A 17,665-nucleotide genomic window follows, 5' to 3' on the forward strand; every position below is an offset into this window, starting at 1 on the left:
AGTCAAGACGGGTTTTAAATGAAACTCCATTAAAACTTCAAATATAAAGGTATATGTAGCAGGTAAATTAACAGTTGCAAAAAACGGCATCCTTCTGGAGAGTGGAACTAGGACAAGTTAGCTGTCAATCATGATCTGGACAGAACTGACAGAAGAATTTGCCAGAGCTCACCCTGATGTAGTTGGTCAGGGTGGGGAAATTTGCAGAGGAGGGGGAGGGGATTTGCAGAGAGGGGAGAAGGTGACACTCCCAGGGAAATCTCCCTAGCAGAGCTGTTAACACAGCTACCATCGCATCCTTCTATTGTGTGCTAACAACAACTGCCCATAACGGATAACGGCTTTCAGCCGATCAAGTAGCCGCCATTGACGTAATATTGACGTCAGTAACCTCGCTCAGGGAGACCCATGAGTAGTCCAGAAAAAAAAAGACGACTAAGGAAATATCACCGGAGCTGGGGAAAGTCCACTGTGCTTAAAACCTAGGAATGGCCAAGGACAGGTTTACAGTTGATCGTCCAGACTTCACCCTTCATCTAGCATGCAATGTAATGGCCTAATTCTAAAACCTAGCACAAAAAAGGTCTACAAGGTCAGAACAAATTATCAATCAGGCACCCATATTCTCTCTACAGTTAAACACCATCAATAATTAAAACTGATTGGTCTGAGCCTGAAAAGGCAAGTTATACTTGGTGTTCTGCTCAAACTGGTGACAAACTGACAACGTCAGTGGTTTGGACGTTGGATTTGGTGAAAGGAAACTAAATGATTCTCACTCAAGATCAACTGCCACTGACTTCAAAAAGCTTGTTCATCAATACCAGTGGCATACTTTCATATATGGACTGTGCCATTTTTTAAGTTCACACAAGGCCGATCATTATTCTCTGGCAGTCTTAAGGTTGTGTATTGAGGTTGCGAACCAGGTGGATTATCTGACTTGCACATCAGAGCACCACAAAGACAACCCACTTTGTCTTGTACCTTGTCACTTTATCACATCACTGCAAACAATGACATGTCTGCTGACGCAACTGCACTTGATAAAGCTCAGCTAGTACAGCTTTCTGAATACATGAGAAAACCTTGGTTTACATAAGTGTATTTTTTAACAACCAACAATTACACGTGTGTTCAATAGGGCTAATATTTTCTTACTTTCTTTAGTGTTTAGTGATTTATAAGGTCTCAGCTAACTTACAGCACATGGGTTTCGGGGCATCAGAATAGGTGAAAAAGTATCAAAAGGACAGATGGTTTCAAAGCATTCACCTGTGATGTTAGGCAGAAAATTTATCTCAATGGTGAGATGCATAAAACGAGTGGGAAAAAACCAGAAGAGGAAAAACAAAAAACAAACTAAAGAAAATTTCACACATAAATCAATATTTGCTCAAAGGATTCAAGCCTCCAGAATAACCTACACAAACAAATTCACATCTTAACCTCAATCTGATAAAGAACCGTGCATTAAGGCAGAAGTTTGTAATATACTTTAGGGTGTACTGAAGTGAGCATTGCCATGACAACACAGATAATTCTATAATGGCAGTCAGATGTTTCGGTTCTGACCAAAGACAATAAGTGTTACTTTGAAAATAGTTAATGGAATTCGGATTAAGTCAACAAGCAAGTACATGGAGTGCTATTGTGCAAGTTGCTTAGGGGAGTTTGGATAAATACATGTACATTAATAACAGCCAAGTGCAGGAAGTTCTACTGTAAAAGTAGCTTAGGAGTTTGGTTAATTTATTTATTAATTTATTCGTTTATTTGACGCCCTACTCAAGAATATTTCACTTATACGACGGCGGCCAACATTATGGTGGGATGAAACCGTGCAGCGCCCACGCGAAATCCACAATCCTCAACCATGTCTTACACAGTTTGGTTAAAGTATACAACAACGTACAGGAGGTAGTACTGCACCTGTACATGTAGTCTGGGGCAGTTTGAAGGTTAAGCCAACAACCAAGCTAGTACAGGAAGTGCTACTGTACAAGTAATTTTGGAAGTTTGGATTTGAAGTCAGCAACCAAATAGACTATAGGTAGATCTACTGGTCAAGCTTAAGGAGTTTGGATATGAAGTCAACAATCAAGAATATTAAGTGCTACTGTGCAAGACTGAAGTCTTTTAGAGAGTTTGGATTAAGATAAGAACTAAATTATATAGTCCATGAATCTCAATGAAGTCAGCCACTAAGACCAAAAAGTACCCTAAAAAGTACTAGTATGCTTGTCCCATTTAACAGAGAATTTTATTTATTAAGACAACAACCAAGAACACGAACTCTGATGATGACCAGAACCAGGGGTGAGTTGTTCAAAAGTGCTTCAGGACATAAGTCTGGTATTAACTTCACATGTGTCATTTCAGTGTCACCATGAGCATGGTGTTAAGATTTAAGCCAGATTTAACTTTAATACTTTTTGGCCAGGTACATTAAGTGCTGCTGTGCAAGTAGCTTTAATACAGGGTACTAGGGAGCTGGGATAAAGTCAACAGCCGAGTACAGGAAGGGCTTCTGCACAAGTACATAAAGTTTCAGCTGTTTGATAATGGCATCCAAGCACAGGAAGTGCCACTGTATAAGTAGTTGTATAGCAAATATGGATAAGATGTAGAACTAAGTAAATCAAGTGTTGTTTGTGCAAGTACCAATACCCTAATTCCTCAATCATTTCAAAAAAGAGCAAATTTTAGAGCAATTTATGCACATTTTTAAATTGATTTTGAAGATAGAGACATACGTTCAGATTACTGTTTTATTTTTTAGATCATGCAGTAACATGATAGAACTTACCTGTGCCTTCCTTAGCAGAACCCCAGCCAGTCTAGAAATCCCAAAGAAATCTCTCTATCAGCCCCAAAAATCCATCAGCAATTGTTACAACTTACATGTACTGTACAACAACAACTTTACACTAGGCTTAAATTCACTTCAGCAAAGTGGACAAAATGACCTCTTTTGTAACTTTCAATGGATACCGTGACAACAAAATCTGTTGCTCATATTCTCCAGATGTAACAGCATTAAGTTGAATATCCACTGCCGCAAAATTATGACCAAAATAGAACACTGTCATTTTACATTTATAGCTGTGTCCTGATTTCCAGCAGTTCTTATCTCAATTTCATTTTTTATTTTTTTTATTTTACCTGTCAGACTTGTATGCTGATACAGATTTACTAAGATTGGATAAATTCTTTGGTGGGCTATATAGTAGTCTACTCGGTTCCTCGTGAAAACTAAGTGTTAACAGAGGATTTCACATATCAGTATAGTCTATGTGTAGCCCTACCGTGCTTGAAATCAGCTGACACTTTAGCGTTCTGAAATATCTCAAATACCGCTTTGTTCATCGGTAATATCACTATTCTGTGCGTTTTACAGGCAGATTTCTGTGAAATATGTCCATACATTATACGTAAATTTCAAAAATTTGAACCATTCTTTCAAAAATTAAGATCTTTTGTGTTACATTTTGGCGCCGCATTGCACACTGTTGACACTATGGTCATGTTACAGCCAAATTATCTCTGATCGTAGGGCTGCTCATAGAAATAAATTTGTTATCCCTGCTTGTTTGATACTGAATTTTACCGTTTAGTGGCGAATGTCACACTCCCGCTTGGCGTGTGGCATTTTCACCAGGAAGCAGGATAAAAGTCAGTATCAAACTCAGAGGGACAGAGTCAGTTATAATGTATATGTACCTATATACATATATCCATCCATGAATGTGGTACTCCACTACTCAGTCTACACAAACACGTGGTAAACATTGCTGGTATAGTTCAAATGTATAGAAACTGCTGTGGTTTCCATGTTGTACATGTGTACATTTGTCCTGACTCCAGCATGTTTAGTCTGCATTTTGTGTTTGTGCTCTGAAATCTACTAAAGAAGAATAAATATACATGCACAGTATGCAGTATACATAGTATATGTACACGGATTTAAAATGCTCCCCAGTTTTAGTCTTGAGACTTACATGTACTTGTAGGGCCTACATTTACTGTATGTTTTTCTCTTGAGCTGCATAGAATAAGTTTGTGTATATAAAGTACCAGAATTCAGTGTATATCAAATACCATAATTCAGTGTATATATTGAATACCACAATTCAGTGTACATCCAATACCAGAATTCAGTGTATATCCAATACCACAATTCAGTGTATATCCAATACCACAATTCAGTGTGTATTGTATACCATTATTCAGTGTATATCCAATACAATACTTCAGTGTATATCCAATACAATACTTCAGTGTATATCCAATACAATACTTCAGTGTATATCCAATACCAAAATTCAGTGTGTATTGTATACCATTATTCAGTGTATATCCAATACCATAATTCAGCGTTTATTGTATACCATTTATATTAAAAGTATATGTATTGAATATCACAACTCAGTGTAATATTCACTACGTCTTTGGGCCTAACTCTACTTGAAGACCTAGATTAACTTCCATAAACGTTGTACAGTTATATTCCCTAGTAAATGATGTTGCCTTACAAAGAACAAAATTTTCTGAGGCCTGAGATTTGAAAGTATATACACACACTTGCTGAAGTATAGTATATATGAAGGCATCAGGTAGATACGAAGGCATCAGGTGGATATTGCCTCCTCCACAAGTCACCAATGTACAATCAGTGGTTAGGGGCAATAATGTATACAATTGATCAGACAATGCATGTAAACCACCTGAACACAGTTTGTGCTTGTTCCCTGCAAGGCCAGTTTTAATGATGAGATATTAAGCTCAGTTGTTTACAATGATTCTATCTGCCACTTCCCTAACGCCACCTGTCAGATGGCTTTTTAAGGTAAGCTGAGGTCAGGAAACAAGAACTCCTGAAGCACATGCTACACCTGTTAAGGCCATAATGAGAGCACAGGGAAAAATACATTATGAGACAGTGTTGTGAGAACAGCCTGATGTGATAACTCCATGTATCTCAAATACACCACCACAACAGGCCCACAGAACAAATTCTACTGGAATCTGTCAAATCTGACACCACATGCAAATCAGTTTTAGGAGACGGATGCCCCTGGGTAGACTCTAATCGCTCCACAAAAGGAGCTGAAGAATGTGTTAATTCATGAGCAGTGTAGAGATGCAGATAACAGCCAGGACAGAGCCTCTAGGATATTCACATTCACATACGATGGAGCAGTTCTACAATACCAATACATGCATACATGTGTCTGATCACCATTCAAAGAGTTATCATCAGTAACCCATAGATTCAATTACATGTAAGCTACTAATGTCCGGCTAATGTCTGCTTGGGGTTTATGACTAATTACAGTTCTAAGCCCAGATAAACTGGCTTTAGTACATACATACGTACAAATAACACATATACATACATACATACTATGCATGAACCACGCTGAATTCATTATGCATATAGTCCAGGATGCAAATCATTCTAAATGAAAATGGCTACACCTCTTTTATCACTTCAGTAAATGAGGCCATCCGATTGTTATTAATTATCTTCAATTCAGAAACAGGTATTTGAGTCCTATGTCACAGCCAGATTCATAACCCTAGCTGCAGGGGATCAATTAAACCACCACTTACATCATTTACATGTACCTGCTGAGGTCCAGGTAAACCTATGAGCTACTTATCAATTACAGGGGTGCAGTCTATACCTTCCCAGATACAGATGTGCACGAACATGTCAGAGGTACACACAAATACCTGTATATTTGCACACTGGTGACAAAGGGGAGTTATAGTGTGCTTACAGCGTACACTGTAGGTAACATATCCTGACTGTTGCTCAGGATGTTTCAGCTCATATTAATTAGTCTTTTGGTTACTAATGTTCCTGACATATCTCACCCCCTTTGCCTCACTACCACAGGAAGCACAAGTCGCCTGGAATAACACTTCATTTAATAAGCCCATCCGGAAGCCTGCTGAGCCCTGTTTTTGAGCTTAAACTGCACCGTCATTCTCTTTCTAATTAGTACAGATTAGGGACTACCTGTGACTATACATGTATATGTCAGCAAGGTTACAGTGGGGGGTCACTGTGTTAGATAAGGGGGGCAGTGCTTAAGGTTATTACACTAGCTACCTGTATAATATAACAGTGGGAATGGAACTATGCATCATATGCATGTAGCTAAATGGACCATTATCAAGTTTCTGGACACCACATGTAGGTACCCAACTTTATGTTCATATAACCTTTACTAAATTCAACCAAACTTTATGAACACTCAAGACTAAAAAAAAAATATAAATAAAATAAATATATATATATATTATATATATATATATATAAGATACTTTTTTTACGGTAGAGAAAAAATATGCTAACATAGGTCATTGCCCTGAAATATTCTACCACAATAATGAAAAATGACCATTTCTCAGAGTGTGCTGTGGTACAGGTCCGTGTCATTTATTGACCACCACAGATCTGAAATCAGTGGATTTACAAGCTGTGTAATGTTCCTGACAGTAGTAAAAATTGTGTCAGATAGTAGCATGCTGTCTCTGCCCAAAGTGCATTCATTTTCCCAACAGGCCATACTTAGTCATGCCCTTCAAAATATACAAATACATATATTATTGATCATTTTAGTGTTTGGTATGCGCAGTTTGTAAATAATAAATATCAGTGAAAAATTCCTTATGACTGCTTTACAAGAATGAGAAGACATCTCCTCGTGTAACATTTGAAATTCAGGCTTTGATGTAACAGTCTATTTTTCTATCACAACTAAAGAATTTTAATTTGGCTGATTTGTTATTTTTGCAGACCAGGGCTGTTTCTGCATCTACTTTAATTTCATAAAATGCAGTCAAATCTTCAAACACGGTGTTGTAGCCAAGGTGCTTTCTCTGACATCCACGATAATCAGGTCAGCAAGAAAGCTGGGCATAGAAGCCACCATTATGCATAAAATGGGAGTTGACCCATAAAAAACACCATGCAGTTGGATCTCTCTCACATTATTTTAGTGGTAATTTGTACACAGCTGTATGGCTAAGTTGTGTTGTATTTATTTCTTTATTTGACTGGTGTTTTAGGAATATTTCACTTGTATGACGCGACCACCATCCGCAGGTTGTTGGCAGGCCGGCTAAGTTGTAAGAAGAATGTCAAATACCATAACATATGGTTTATAATTGTATTCAAATGGGACAAAAAAACATGTATATTTTGCACCAGAACCCAGTCACAAAACTTTATTTAAAAGCGACACTGTTGACAATAAAAGACAACAAACCAGCTACAGTTCAATGCATAGGTCATTAACCGTAGTTTATTTATTTATTTCATTGGTGTTTTCGCCATACTCAAGAACATTTCACTTATATGATGGCAGCCAGTGCTAAGGTTGGAGGAAATTGGACTCAGTCTAGGGCAAACCCACGGCCATTCTCAGGTTGCTGACAGGCCTTCCCATGTATTCATGAGCGCAAGTTGGGCTTAGATTAACAACCATTACGGCACGAAGTCACCACCACAACCCTTTCGAAGGCTTCAACCTGAACCAGGAGTCCCAAGACATCTGCTGGCGATCTGAAGAAGGCTACAAGGGAAGCTAACCAGCAGGTACAACTCTTTTGCAGTGGCCGTACATTGGAATCGAGGAACGCCTGTGGCAAATTCGCAGATACTGAGCTGATGTTCTTTATGGTAGCAGGCCTACTGTATGAACAGTTAAAGCAGTGGGGAAAATAATAGGCCTATTATTCCAATGAGTCTAATTTCAAGGAAAGCATCTCTTATCGACTGATCTCTTCGACTTTCATCGCCAATGTCCACAACTTTTTTTTTCCATAGGCTACTGTTTGGTCTATTCATAAATACAGAAAATATCTTTGATGTTAAGGAGCAAGAGTACACACAATGTCACATTGCTCTCTATACATCCCGCAGCTGTATCAAGGTCAAGGATATTTTGAAAAGTAGTTTTTCAGTGAACATAAACATTAACAATGTGCTGTCCTATACTATAAGACAGAATACGGTATCTTACTTAAAACTGGCAATCTAAGTATATTTTTTTTGCTAAATGGTCAGCATAAATTGGAGAGACAATATGCTAGTTGGGCCAGTGTACATACAAGTACATGTATACTGCAATGTGTTGGGCTGGGTGGTGTATATGCTGCTTGGTATCCTTAGCATGTTGTTCCAGTGTGGCAGCACTATAAACACCATTTTTATACGGCCCCAATGGGACCATGCTACTACATGTGTATGGAAGTGTGATGGAATACATGTTACGATGTCATAAGTTTGCAGGCAAACAAATTTAAGGTAATGAACTCAATGATTCTACAAAAGCTCCAGAATAATTGTGATGATAAAGGAGACTTACCAAATATTTCCCCTCCACTTGCATACTCTGTGACTAAATATAACATTCTCTCAGTCTCCATGACCTGCAACAGTAACATGAAAAGGACATAACAACATGGCAATGATTACAAAATCTCAAAAAATGTTTACAATACTAGTAAAAGACTACACAAAGACTATGAAAGACTACAACAGTGTGATAGTTGGCAACTGGTCGTAAGTAACTGGTGAAAATATGGCCTCTTGGCAATTCATCTCAGTTACATGTCCACAAATGAATTTGAAACAGTTATGCTATCAATGAATGGAATACATCTCAAAGCTGGATACTGTAAAGACTTTATATAAATGTCATTTTCTACAGAAAATCACTCACAAGTACAAACATGCATGTGTGAATTAATATAATAAGCCATCCTGAAATCCAAAGGAGATTACACTAAATGTGATTCATGCCAAAAAATGAGAGATTAGAACCAAGTGAACATCCACATTTCCAATGGAAAATCACAAACACCAACCAAAGGACAATTTTTCCTGCCACTACTTGCTTTGGAATGATAGTAACATTCTACATATGCTGACTAAAAATCGTTTGGAAATACAAAGCATACATGTGGTTAGAAAGAAATACAAAGTTTTCATATGGTGTTTTGAAGCTTGTATTTGAAATGTCTATGTAGGAGTACATGTATGTAAATGTGTACAATGTTTTGAGGCTAGCTGCCTGGAACCATTCATGATGGAGTTCACATGACGCACCGAAGATAACAGTGGACTCATTCAAGAAATGCCTTTGTCTACAATATGCTGAGCCTAGCAGTACTGTGGATATGTTCACACAGAAATTTGCATGCAATGTTTTATGGAATGTAGTGCACATGTTCATGCAGCAGTTACTATACACAAGCTCTGGTCATGCTGGATTTGGGGTATTACTAAACAACTGTATGTGTCAAGATCAGCTGTGACCATGTTCTGTATAGAATTTGGCAAACCTGTACTACATGAAGGTGTTTAGGATACACATGCAGTGAACTTTTATGTAGGAGTTTGCAAACTATGGGTTGGGGCTAACAGTAAACATGTTTATGTAAGGGTTTACACACTACAGGTTGGGGCTAACAGTGAACATGTTTATGTAAGGGTTTGCACACCATGGGTTGGGGCATGTAGTGAACATGTTAATGTAAGGGTTTGCACACTACAGGTTGGGGCCAGCAGTGAACATGTTTATGTAGGGGTTTGCACACTACAGGTTGGGGCTGGCAGTGAAAATGTTTATTAGCAAGTTTGCACATAATGAGTTGCTGCTAGCAATGGACATGTTTATGTAGTGGTTTGCACACCATGGGTTGGGGTTAGCAATGGACATTTTATGTAGCGAGTTTGCACACTATGGATTGAGGCTAGCAGTGGACATGTTTATGTAGGAGTTTGCACACCATGGGTTGGGTGTAGCATTGACCATGTTTATGTAGGGGTCTGCACACTATGGATTGAGGCTAGCATTGAACATGTTTATGTAGGGGTTTGCACACCATGGGTTGGGGTTAGCAGTGGGCATGTTTATGTAGGGGATTGCACACCATGGGTTGGGGTTAGCAATGGACATGTTTATGTAGGGGTTTGCACACCATGGGTTGGGGTTAGCAATGGACATTTTATGTCAGGGTTTGCACACTATGAGTTGCTGCTAGCAGTGGACATGTTTGTGTAGGGGTTTGCACACTATGAGTTGTTGCTAGCAATGGGTATGTTTATATAGGGGTCAGCACACTATGAGTGGCTGCTAGCAATGGGACATTTTATGTCAGGGTTTGCACACTATGAGTTGCTGTTAGCAATGGACATTTTATGTCAATGGTTTGCACACTACGACCTGCTGTTGGCATTGGACATGCTTATGTAGGAATTTGCACACCATGGAGTTGAGCTTAGCAGTGAACATGTTCATGTAGGGTTTACACACTATAGGTTGAAGCTAGCAGTGAAATGTTTATTAGCAAGTTTGCATACTATGGGTCAGGGCTAGCAGTGGACATGTTTATGTAGCGAGTTTTGCACACTATGGATTGAGGCTAGCAGTGGACATGTTTATGTAGGAGTTTGCACACCATGGGTTGGGCGTAGCATTGACCATGTTTATGTAGGGGTCTGCACACTATGGATTGAGGCTAGCATTGAACATGTTTATGTAGGGGTTTGCACACCATGGGTTGGGGTTAGCAGTGGACATGTTTATGTAGGGGTCTTCACACTATGGATTGAGGCTAGCATTGAACATGTTTATGTAGGTGTTTGCACACCAAGGGGTGGGGTTAGCAATGGACATGTTTATGTAGGGGTTTGCACACCATGGGTTGGGGTTAGCAGTGGGCATGTGTATGTAGGGTTTGCACACCATGGGTTGGGGTTAGCAATGGGCATGTTTATGTAGGGGTTTGCACATCATGGGTTGGGGTTAGCAGTGGACATGTTTATGTAGGGGTATGCACACCATGGGTTGGGGGTAGCAATGGACATGCTTATGTAGGAGTTTGAATCCAATGGGTTGGGGGTAGCAATGAACATGTTTATGTAGGAGTTTGCATCCCATGGGTTGGGGGTAGCAATGGACATGTTTATGTAGGGGTTTGCACACCATGGGTTGGGGTTAGCATTGAACATGTTTATGTAGGGGTTTGCACACCATGGGTTGGGGTTAGCAGTGGACATGTTTATGTAAGGGTATGCACACCATGGGTTGGGGTTAGCAGTGGGGATGTTTATGTAGGGGTTTGCACACCATGGGTTGGGCGTAGCATTGACCATGTTTATGTAGGGGTCTGCACACTATGGATTGAGGCTAGCATTGAACATGTTTATGTAGGGGTTTGCACACCATGGGTTGGGGTTAGCAGTGGGCATGTTTATGTAGGGGATTGCACACCATGGGTTGGGGTTAGCAATGGACATGTTTATGTAGGGGTTTGCACATCATGGGTTGGGGTTAGCAGTGGGCATGTTTATGTAGGGGTTTGCACACCATGGGTTGGGGTTAGCAATGGACATGTTCATGTAGGGGTTTGCACACCATGGGTTGGGGTTAGCAGTGACCATGTTTATGTAGGGGTCTGCACACTATGGATTGAGGCTAGCATTGAACAGGTTTATGTAGGGGTTTGCACACCATGGGTTGGGGTTAGCAGTGGACATGTTTATGTAGGGGTCTTCACACTATGGATTGAGGCTAGCATTGAACATGTTTATGTAGGGGTTTGCACACCATGGGTTGGGGTTAGCAGTGGACATGTTTATGTAGGAGTTTGCACACCATGGGTTGGGGTTAGCAGTGGACATGTTTATATAGGAGTTTGCATCCCATGGGTTGGGGGTAGCAATGGACATGTTTATGTAGGAGTTTGCACACCATGGGTTGGGCGTAGCAATGGACATGTTTATGTAGGAGTTTGCATCCCATGGGTTGGGGGTAGCAATGGACATGTTTACGTAGGAGTTTGCACACCATGGGTTGGGGTTAGCATTGAACATGTTTATGTAGGAGTTTGCACATCATGGGTTGGGGTTAGCAGTGGACATGTTTATGTAGGAGTTTGAATCCAATGGGTTGGGGGTAGCAGTGGACATGTTTATGTAGGAGTTTGAATCCAATGGGTTGGGGGTAGCAGTGGACATGTTTATGTAGGAGTTTGCATCCCATGGGTTGGGGGTAGCAATGGATAAGTTTACATAGGAGTTTGCATCCCATGGACTTTGGGTACTAGTGAACATGTTTATTTAGGGGATTTGCATACTATAGCTTTGCTTGTATACACTAAAAAATATTTTAGCTGTTGTCTGAAATAGTGCTTACACTGAGCATCTCCCAAAAAAGCATTTTTCTTTCAGCAGAGGTGTTTCAGGTAAAACACCTCTGAAATTGCCGTAAGTGTGGGCCAAATGTTCAGTGGATATGCCAGTGTGGTAGTCAGTGCACACACAGAGCCTGTGGGTTTCTGGGCAGAAACCATGCAGTGAAAACAAATCTGCTGTTAGATGACCCATATATGTGGAGCAATCCAGTAAGCTTTTGGGGTTAAACTGAAGGGAAAACTGAAAACTTAGCAGTGCCAATGGGGGAGATTACAGAGCCATGTACACACAGTGCCCACTCCTCACATCAACCTACAGCAATTGTCAGGTTCTTGGAGAAGTCCTATGTGTCACGCTGACCACTCTCACTTCATTAGTAAGATTGAGTCCTGAAGTCTTGAGATTTGGAACAGATTAGTGGTCATCTGAGCTGGCTGCCAGTTGTTGAGGTAAACAAGCTGGGTGACCATGCTGAAGGTCAGTGTGTCAGTAGGTAACCCAGCTCAGCTAATAGATGTCTCTCTTACAATACTGGTATTGATTCAGATTTGCCTCAAGGCGCAGCTATGCAGACCACTCTCCTCGTTGACAACAGCAGATTCAGTTCTAAGACATAACCAAATCATCTTCAGCCCGTAGAGGATTCCTACATTAATTTTACATCATACCAATAGACAAAATAATTACACCTCTTGATGATTTGTTGAATACTGCTGCTGCATAAAAACCAAATGTAACTCCCTGAGTAGACCAAGATTCAAATCTGCATCGAACTGTTCTACAAACGAAAACATCAAACTGAGTAATGAGGCATTAAAATTCAAATATGAATCTTATTCATGTGGAAATGCACTGTAATAAAGAAATTAAGCACTTAATGTATTCCAATCTACAGTTCACACAAACACTACTCTTCTTAAAGTGTATGAACACCTAGTGTTGGAAAAAAAACCAGACATATAAAAGAAACAAAAAGGGACCCAATAACACAGTGTATGTACTTAAAACTCAAAACCACAGCATGGTAGTGCGTTTCCCCATCTCCTCCACCATAATGCTGGCTGCCGACATGTAAGTGAAATATTCTTGAGTACGGTGTTGATGTTGGAGAAGCAGGAACTATCAGAAAAAATGAAGGGAAAACAAAGCAAATGCTGAAGAGAGATGCTTCTGTGTGGGCTGGTTGGTCATGTAGATTTGCAAACAGAAGACTGGAGATTGGACGCTGCATGCCTTACAGCACGGGAATCAGATTCCCAGCAAGGCCAAGCAAATGACATGTTTTCAGGTGGTGGTGTCAAACCACAGGTAATACGAGGACATTCAAAAAGGTATCAAAAATGTGTTAAGTCACTTCAAGAGACCTATGTGTGTATACAATGACATTTTGACGTACTTGTACACACACACCTATACAGGCTGAAAGAATGCTCTGTCAACCAGTGCACATGGTATTGTGACATGTCAATTAGACTAGAGCTGGATGTCTCCAGTAATCTGGGCACAAGGACATGCCTGGGGGGGAGATACACTGTAGCTTGTCTCTGGCAAGATATTAGGCCAAAATTTAAAAGTTTTTAGATTTTAGTATTTAGTTATATATATTAGTAGTGTTCAACGCCGTATTCAAGAATATTTCAGTTTCACCTACATACATGTACATGATGCTAGCCAACATTATAGTGGGAGAAAACTGGGCTTTGGGAGAAAGTGACAGACCTCTGAACGTCTGAGGAGTGGGATTAATAACCTCAATTTATTAATTCTGGATAAGTACCTGTAGGTAGGTTAGATCTTTTTTTTAAATGTAGGAGGGCTTTTATGGGTATGTGTGAAAGTCATTCTAAATATCATTTATGAAAGAATATCCATCTGAAGGCCTGAATAAACTTGATTTTTTTAAGTTATTTAATAAAGATTTATATTTAATACTTGTAAAATAATTTCATAACTGCAGCTCAAAGTGACAAAATATTAACAAGATATGAGGAAAAAAAACATTTCAGAAGTTAAAATGCTGATTTTAGTACAAAACAAAAAACTTTTGGGCAGAATATGTTTTCAGTGCGTGCACGAACATATAGACCTGTACAACTTTGGCATGCAAGAAATCTGCATACCATATCCCTGTGAGCTCCATAACAAGGTTGCACAGGTAAAATCAAACAAGTATGCACAGCACTTTTAATCTGATGAGCCAGATAAACTTACATGTGCAGGTCCAACAAGCAGTTGACATACTCAGAAACTTTTGATAAATTTCAGCAAATAAGTCACATTTTGGGACGTGCACAATAACACAAATTTAAAAACTTCCACAAAATTCTTGATTTATCAGTGTGTGTAACTGTTACTGTTGTACCCTGAGGTGAGCAAGGTTTTCCCCATATCAATAACTTCTTAATTTATGCGTTATGTATCACGCCAACTACAGTTTATACATGGGTTACAAACTTCACAGAATAATTGTTAACTAGGTGATTTGACCTTGTAACTACTTCCAGGGCAGGGTCATGTCACATACATGAAGTAGCTATACATGTACATATATCACAGGGAGGTGACCTGGGCCAGTCAGGCCAGTAACAGAAAACACAAACAGATGTGAAACCACACATGCTTGGCATAAGCTGAAGAAAACAGATCTGCCAATACACAACAATAAACAATATTTCAATCTGATAATCACACACTGCACTTCTTCAGCCTGAGGAGCAATCAAAGCCGTACTGAGGAGCAATCAAAACTGTACTGCATGAATCAGCAAGCAATTAAAACAGTATCAGACATGTATACAAATTCACAGATTGTTAATATAAATAAAAGCGCATGCAGTGCCTGAAAGAAGTCTGTTGTTGGCATGTGTGATACATGCAACAAAGAAAAACAAACCAGTTACATAAAGCTTGTTTACTAAAGCATTAAGAATGATAGAAACTGACCCAAAAAAATGCAGATTAAAAACAGATTTCAATGGTCCAATGTGAATTAACATTCTGCAACATCACGTTCAGCAGATCAGCAACATTGCCTTCGTGACGTTGGCAACACTGCCTTCGTGACGTCGGCAACATTGCCTTCATGATGTCAGCAACATTGCCTTCATGATGTCAGCAACATTGCCTTCATGGCATCAGTAACGTTGCATTTGTTACGTCACAATTCAAACAGGATAAGGCTGTATCTTCAAACTGTAGATGTACATGTTATTTGCATACATTAATGACATCATATGTCAGATCTGCACAAAACCTATTATGAGTCAACAAAGGAAATTATCACTGAATAAACACACCATGCTGCTTGAATCCTGACATATACAGCTGAGTATAAAATGTATATTCTTTGGTAATGTTGACTTAAAAATGCACATACTACTGTAGCAACTTCCAAAACAAAGAAACAAAACTGTGAGCTGATGATCTTGGAGATTCCCTATAAACGTGCAGTTCAGCATACCAAATTCACAAAATTGAGTAAATTAGCTTTTTGTAGTTTTCCTCATAAACCACATCAAGATAAGATGCTATAATCTATAGACAAAGTCATTTACCAAAAAGCGAGGAGAAATGTGATGTACAAAGTAGGGTATTGTGAAAGTGGCCCCAGGAGCCAAATAATTCTCCACCAGCAAGTTTAATATTTCAGAAGAAAAAGGCTCAAAGTACATGTCACATGAAGCCTTTAACCATAGATTTTTACACGAAGCACCTGTTTCTTAGAAATCGGTTATAATATGGATATTTCCACGCATATGTTGGTGTTGTAAGCTACTGAATCATTAGGATGTACAACTCTTTTGAAAATGGAGGTAAAATAAGTTTAATACCCTACGGTACATTTCCCATTTATACAAATCACCATTATGTACGAGTCAGATTTAGCATACGTCATGATCGTAACTCAAAGAAGTTACAATCATTTCACAATTCCTTTATGCAAGCGGCTTAATTTATTTATTAAATCAAGCATAAAGTTGTAGTTTGCAGGTTTGCAATTAATTGTAGATGTAGCTAAGATCTCTTTGGCAAGTACATGTAGACTGAGGAACACACAAAGTACTTACTGCAATGTCACACATTAAAAACAGTAGAAGACTTACCTGATATAACCTAATGATATGTGGGTGCTTCAAAAGCTTCATTATCTGAATTTCTCGGAATATTTTACGAAGATTGTCCTCATCTAATTGTGTCTTGTCTATAATTTTTATGGCAACCTGAAAATCAGAAATCACAGAATTACATATGCATACAGGTATAAAAATTACACTACATGGTCATCAACAAAGAGAATATTGTAATAATATATACATACATATGCCCCAGATGGAGAAGATTTATGGTATTCATTGTAATGGTGTAGAGAAGGACGGGGGAGGGGAAATTACATGTATAATGGTTCACAATTTATTTATTTATTTCATTGGCGTTTTACGCCGTAATCAAGAATATTTCACTTAAACGACAGCGGCCAGAACTGTGGTGGGAGAAAACCGGGCACAGCCTTAGGGAAACCATTTTGATCCACATTTTATTTCTTAAAGGGGTAAAAAAAGTAACACTAAATTGCAGATCATGAAGGGAAATAAAAAAAGATTGTGCCAAATTTTTAAATTTATTTTCATATTTGAATTACCCCTATGTTTCTTGCAAATTTTCCATGAATGGTTGAAAATTTTCAGAAAATGGAGTCTATGGTGAGTGAGTGAGTGCTTGGGGTTTAACGTTGTATTCAACAATTTTTCAGTCACATGACGACGCAGGAATCCTTAGAGTGCATGTAATGTGTCTCCTTGTTGCAGGACGGAATTTATCTGGTGCTGCTTCACTAAGACAACTTACCGAAGGCAAGCAAGTTGCCCCGCCCAAGCCATCATACTGATACAGGTCAACCAGTCGTTGCACTATCCCCTTCATGCTGAACGCCAAGCGAGGAAGTTACAACTTCCTCTTTTAAGGTCTTAGGTGTGACTCGACCCAGGATTGACCCTGGATCTTCGCTCCCGAAGTGGACGCTATACCAATTGTGCTATCGGGGCCAGTGATGTCTATGGTGAATCTACCTTATTAGCGGGACCTGCTTTGCACCCATCATTCAGACCTTACCCCATAGCGCTGTTTTGACTACAGGCTTCTTCATGTTATATACAGACTGACCCATGGGGCCTATAGGAAAACTGTAATTTAAAGCCATTTTACCCAACCCCCAAACAAAACAAGGCTGAAAATTTTTTATGTACCATAAACTATATTCCAGTGACTATAGGACATCACCATCATCATCCATGCCACTGTCAGCAGCTGGTTGTCTCAGCTTGATGCATTTGTATTAAGTAAGAGTGCAAATGGCTAGCAAAAACAGTCCTTCAGTTGTCTTGTATAAAGGCTGATTTAATACCGTTCAAAGTGACTGGCTGCACACTGAAGTAATGTTATTTGACAG

The 17,665-nt window shown here is 39.2% G+C and overlaps 1 protein-coding gene across 1 annotated transcript in view; it reads right to left on the reverse strand.

Moving 5' to 3' along the window:
• LOC135461921 (serine/threonine-protein kinase SIK3-like) overlaps window positions 1-17,665 on the reverse strand; it is a 46,583-nt gene that overhangs the window by 16,001 nt on the left and 12,917 nt on the right. Inside the window, exons 2-3 of the mRNA XM_064739207.1 lie at window positions 16,323-16,439; window positions 8,385-8,448 (exon numbers count right to left, since the gene is read on the reverse strand). Coding sequence (XP_064595277.1) covers window positions 8,385-8,448; window positions 16,323-16,439 — 181 coding nt within the window. The remainder of the gene's footprint in view (window positions 1-8,384; window positions 8,449-16,322; window positions 16,440-17,665) is intronic.

The sequence above is a fragment of the Liolophura sinensis genome, chromosome 1 (genome assembly GCF_032854445.1).
Source record: "Liolophura sinensis isolate JHLJ2023 chromosome 1, CUHK_Ljap_v2, whole genome shotgun sequence".
Classification (NCBI taxonomy): Eukaryota; Metazoa; Mollusca; class Polyplacophora; order Chitonida; family Chitonidae; genus Liolophura; species Liolophura sinensis.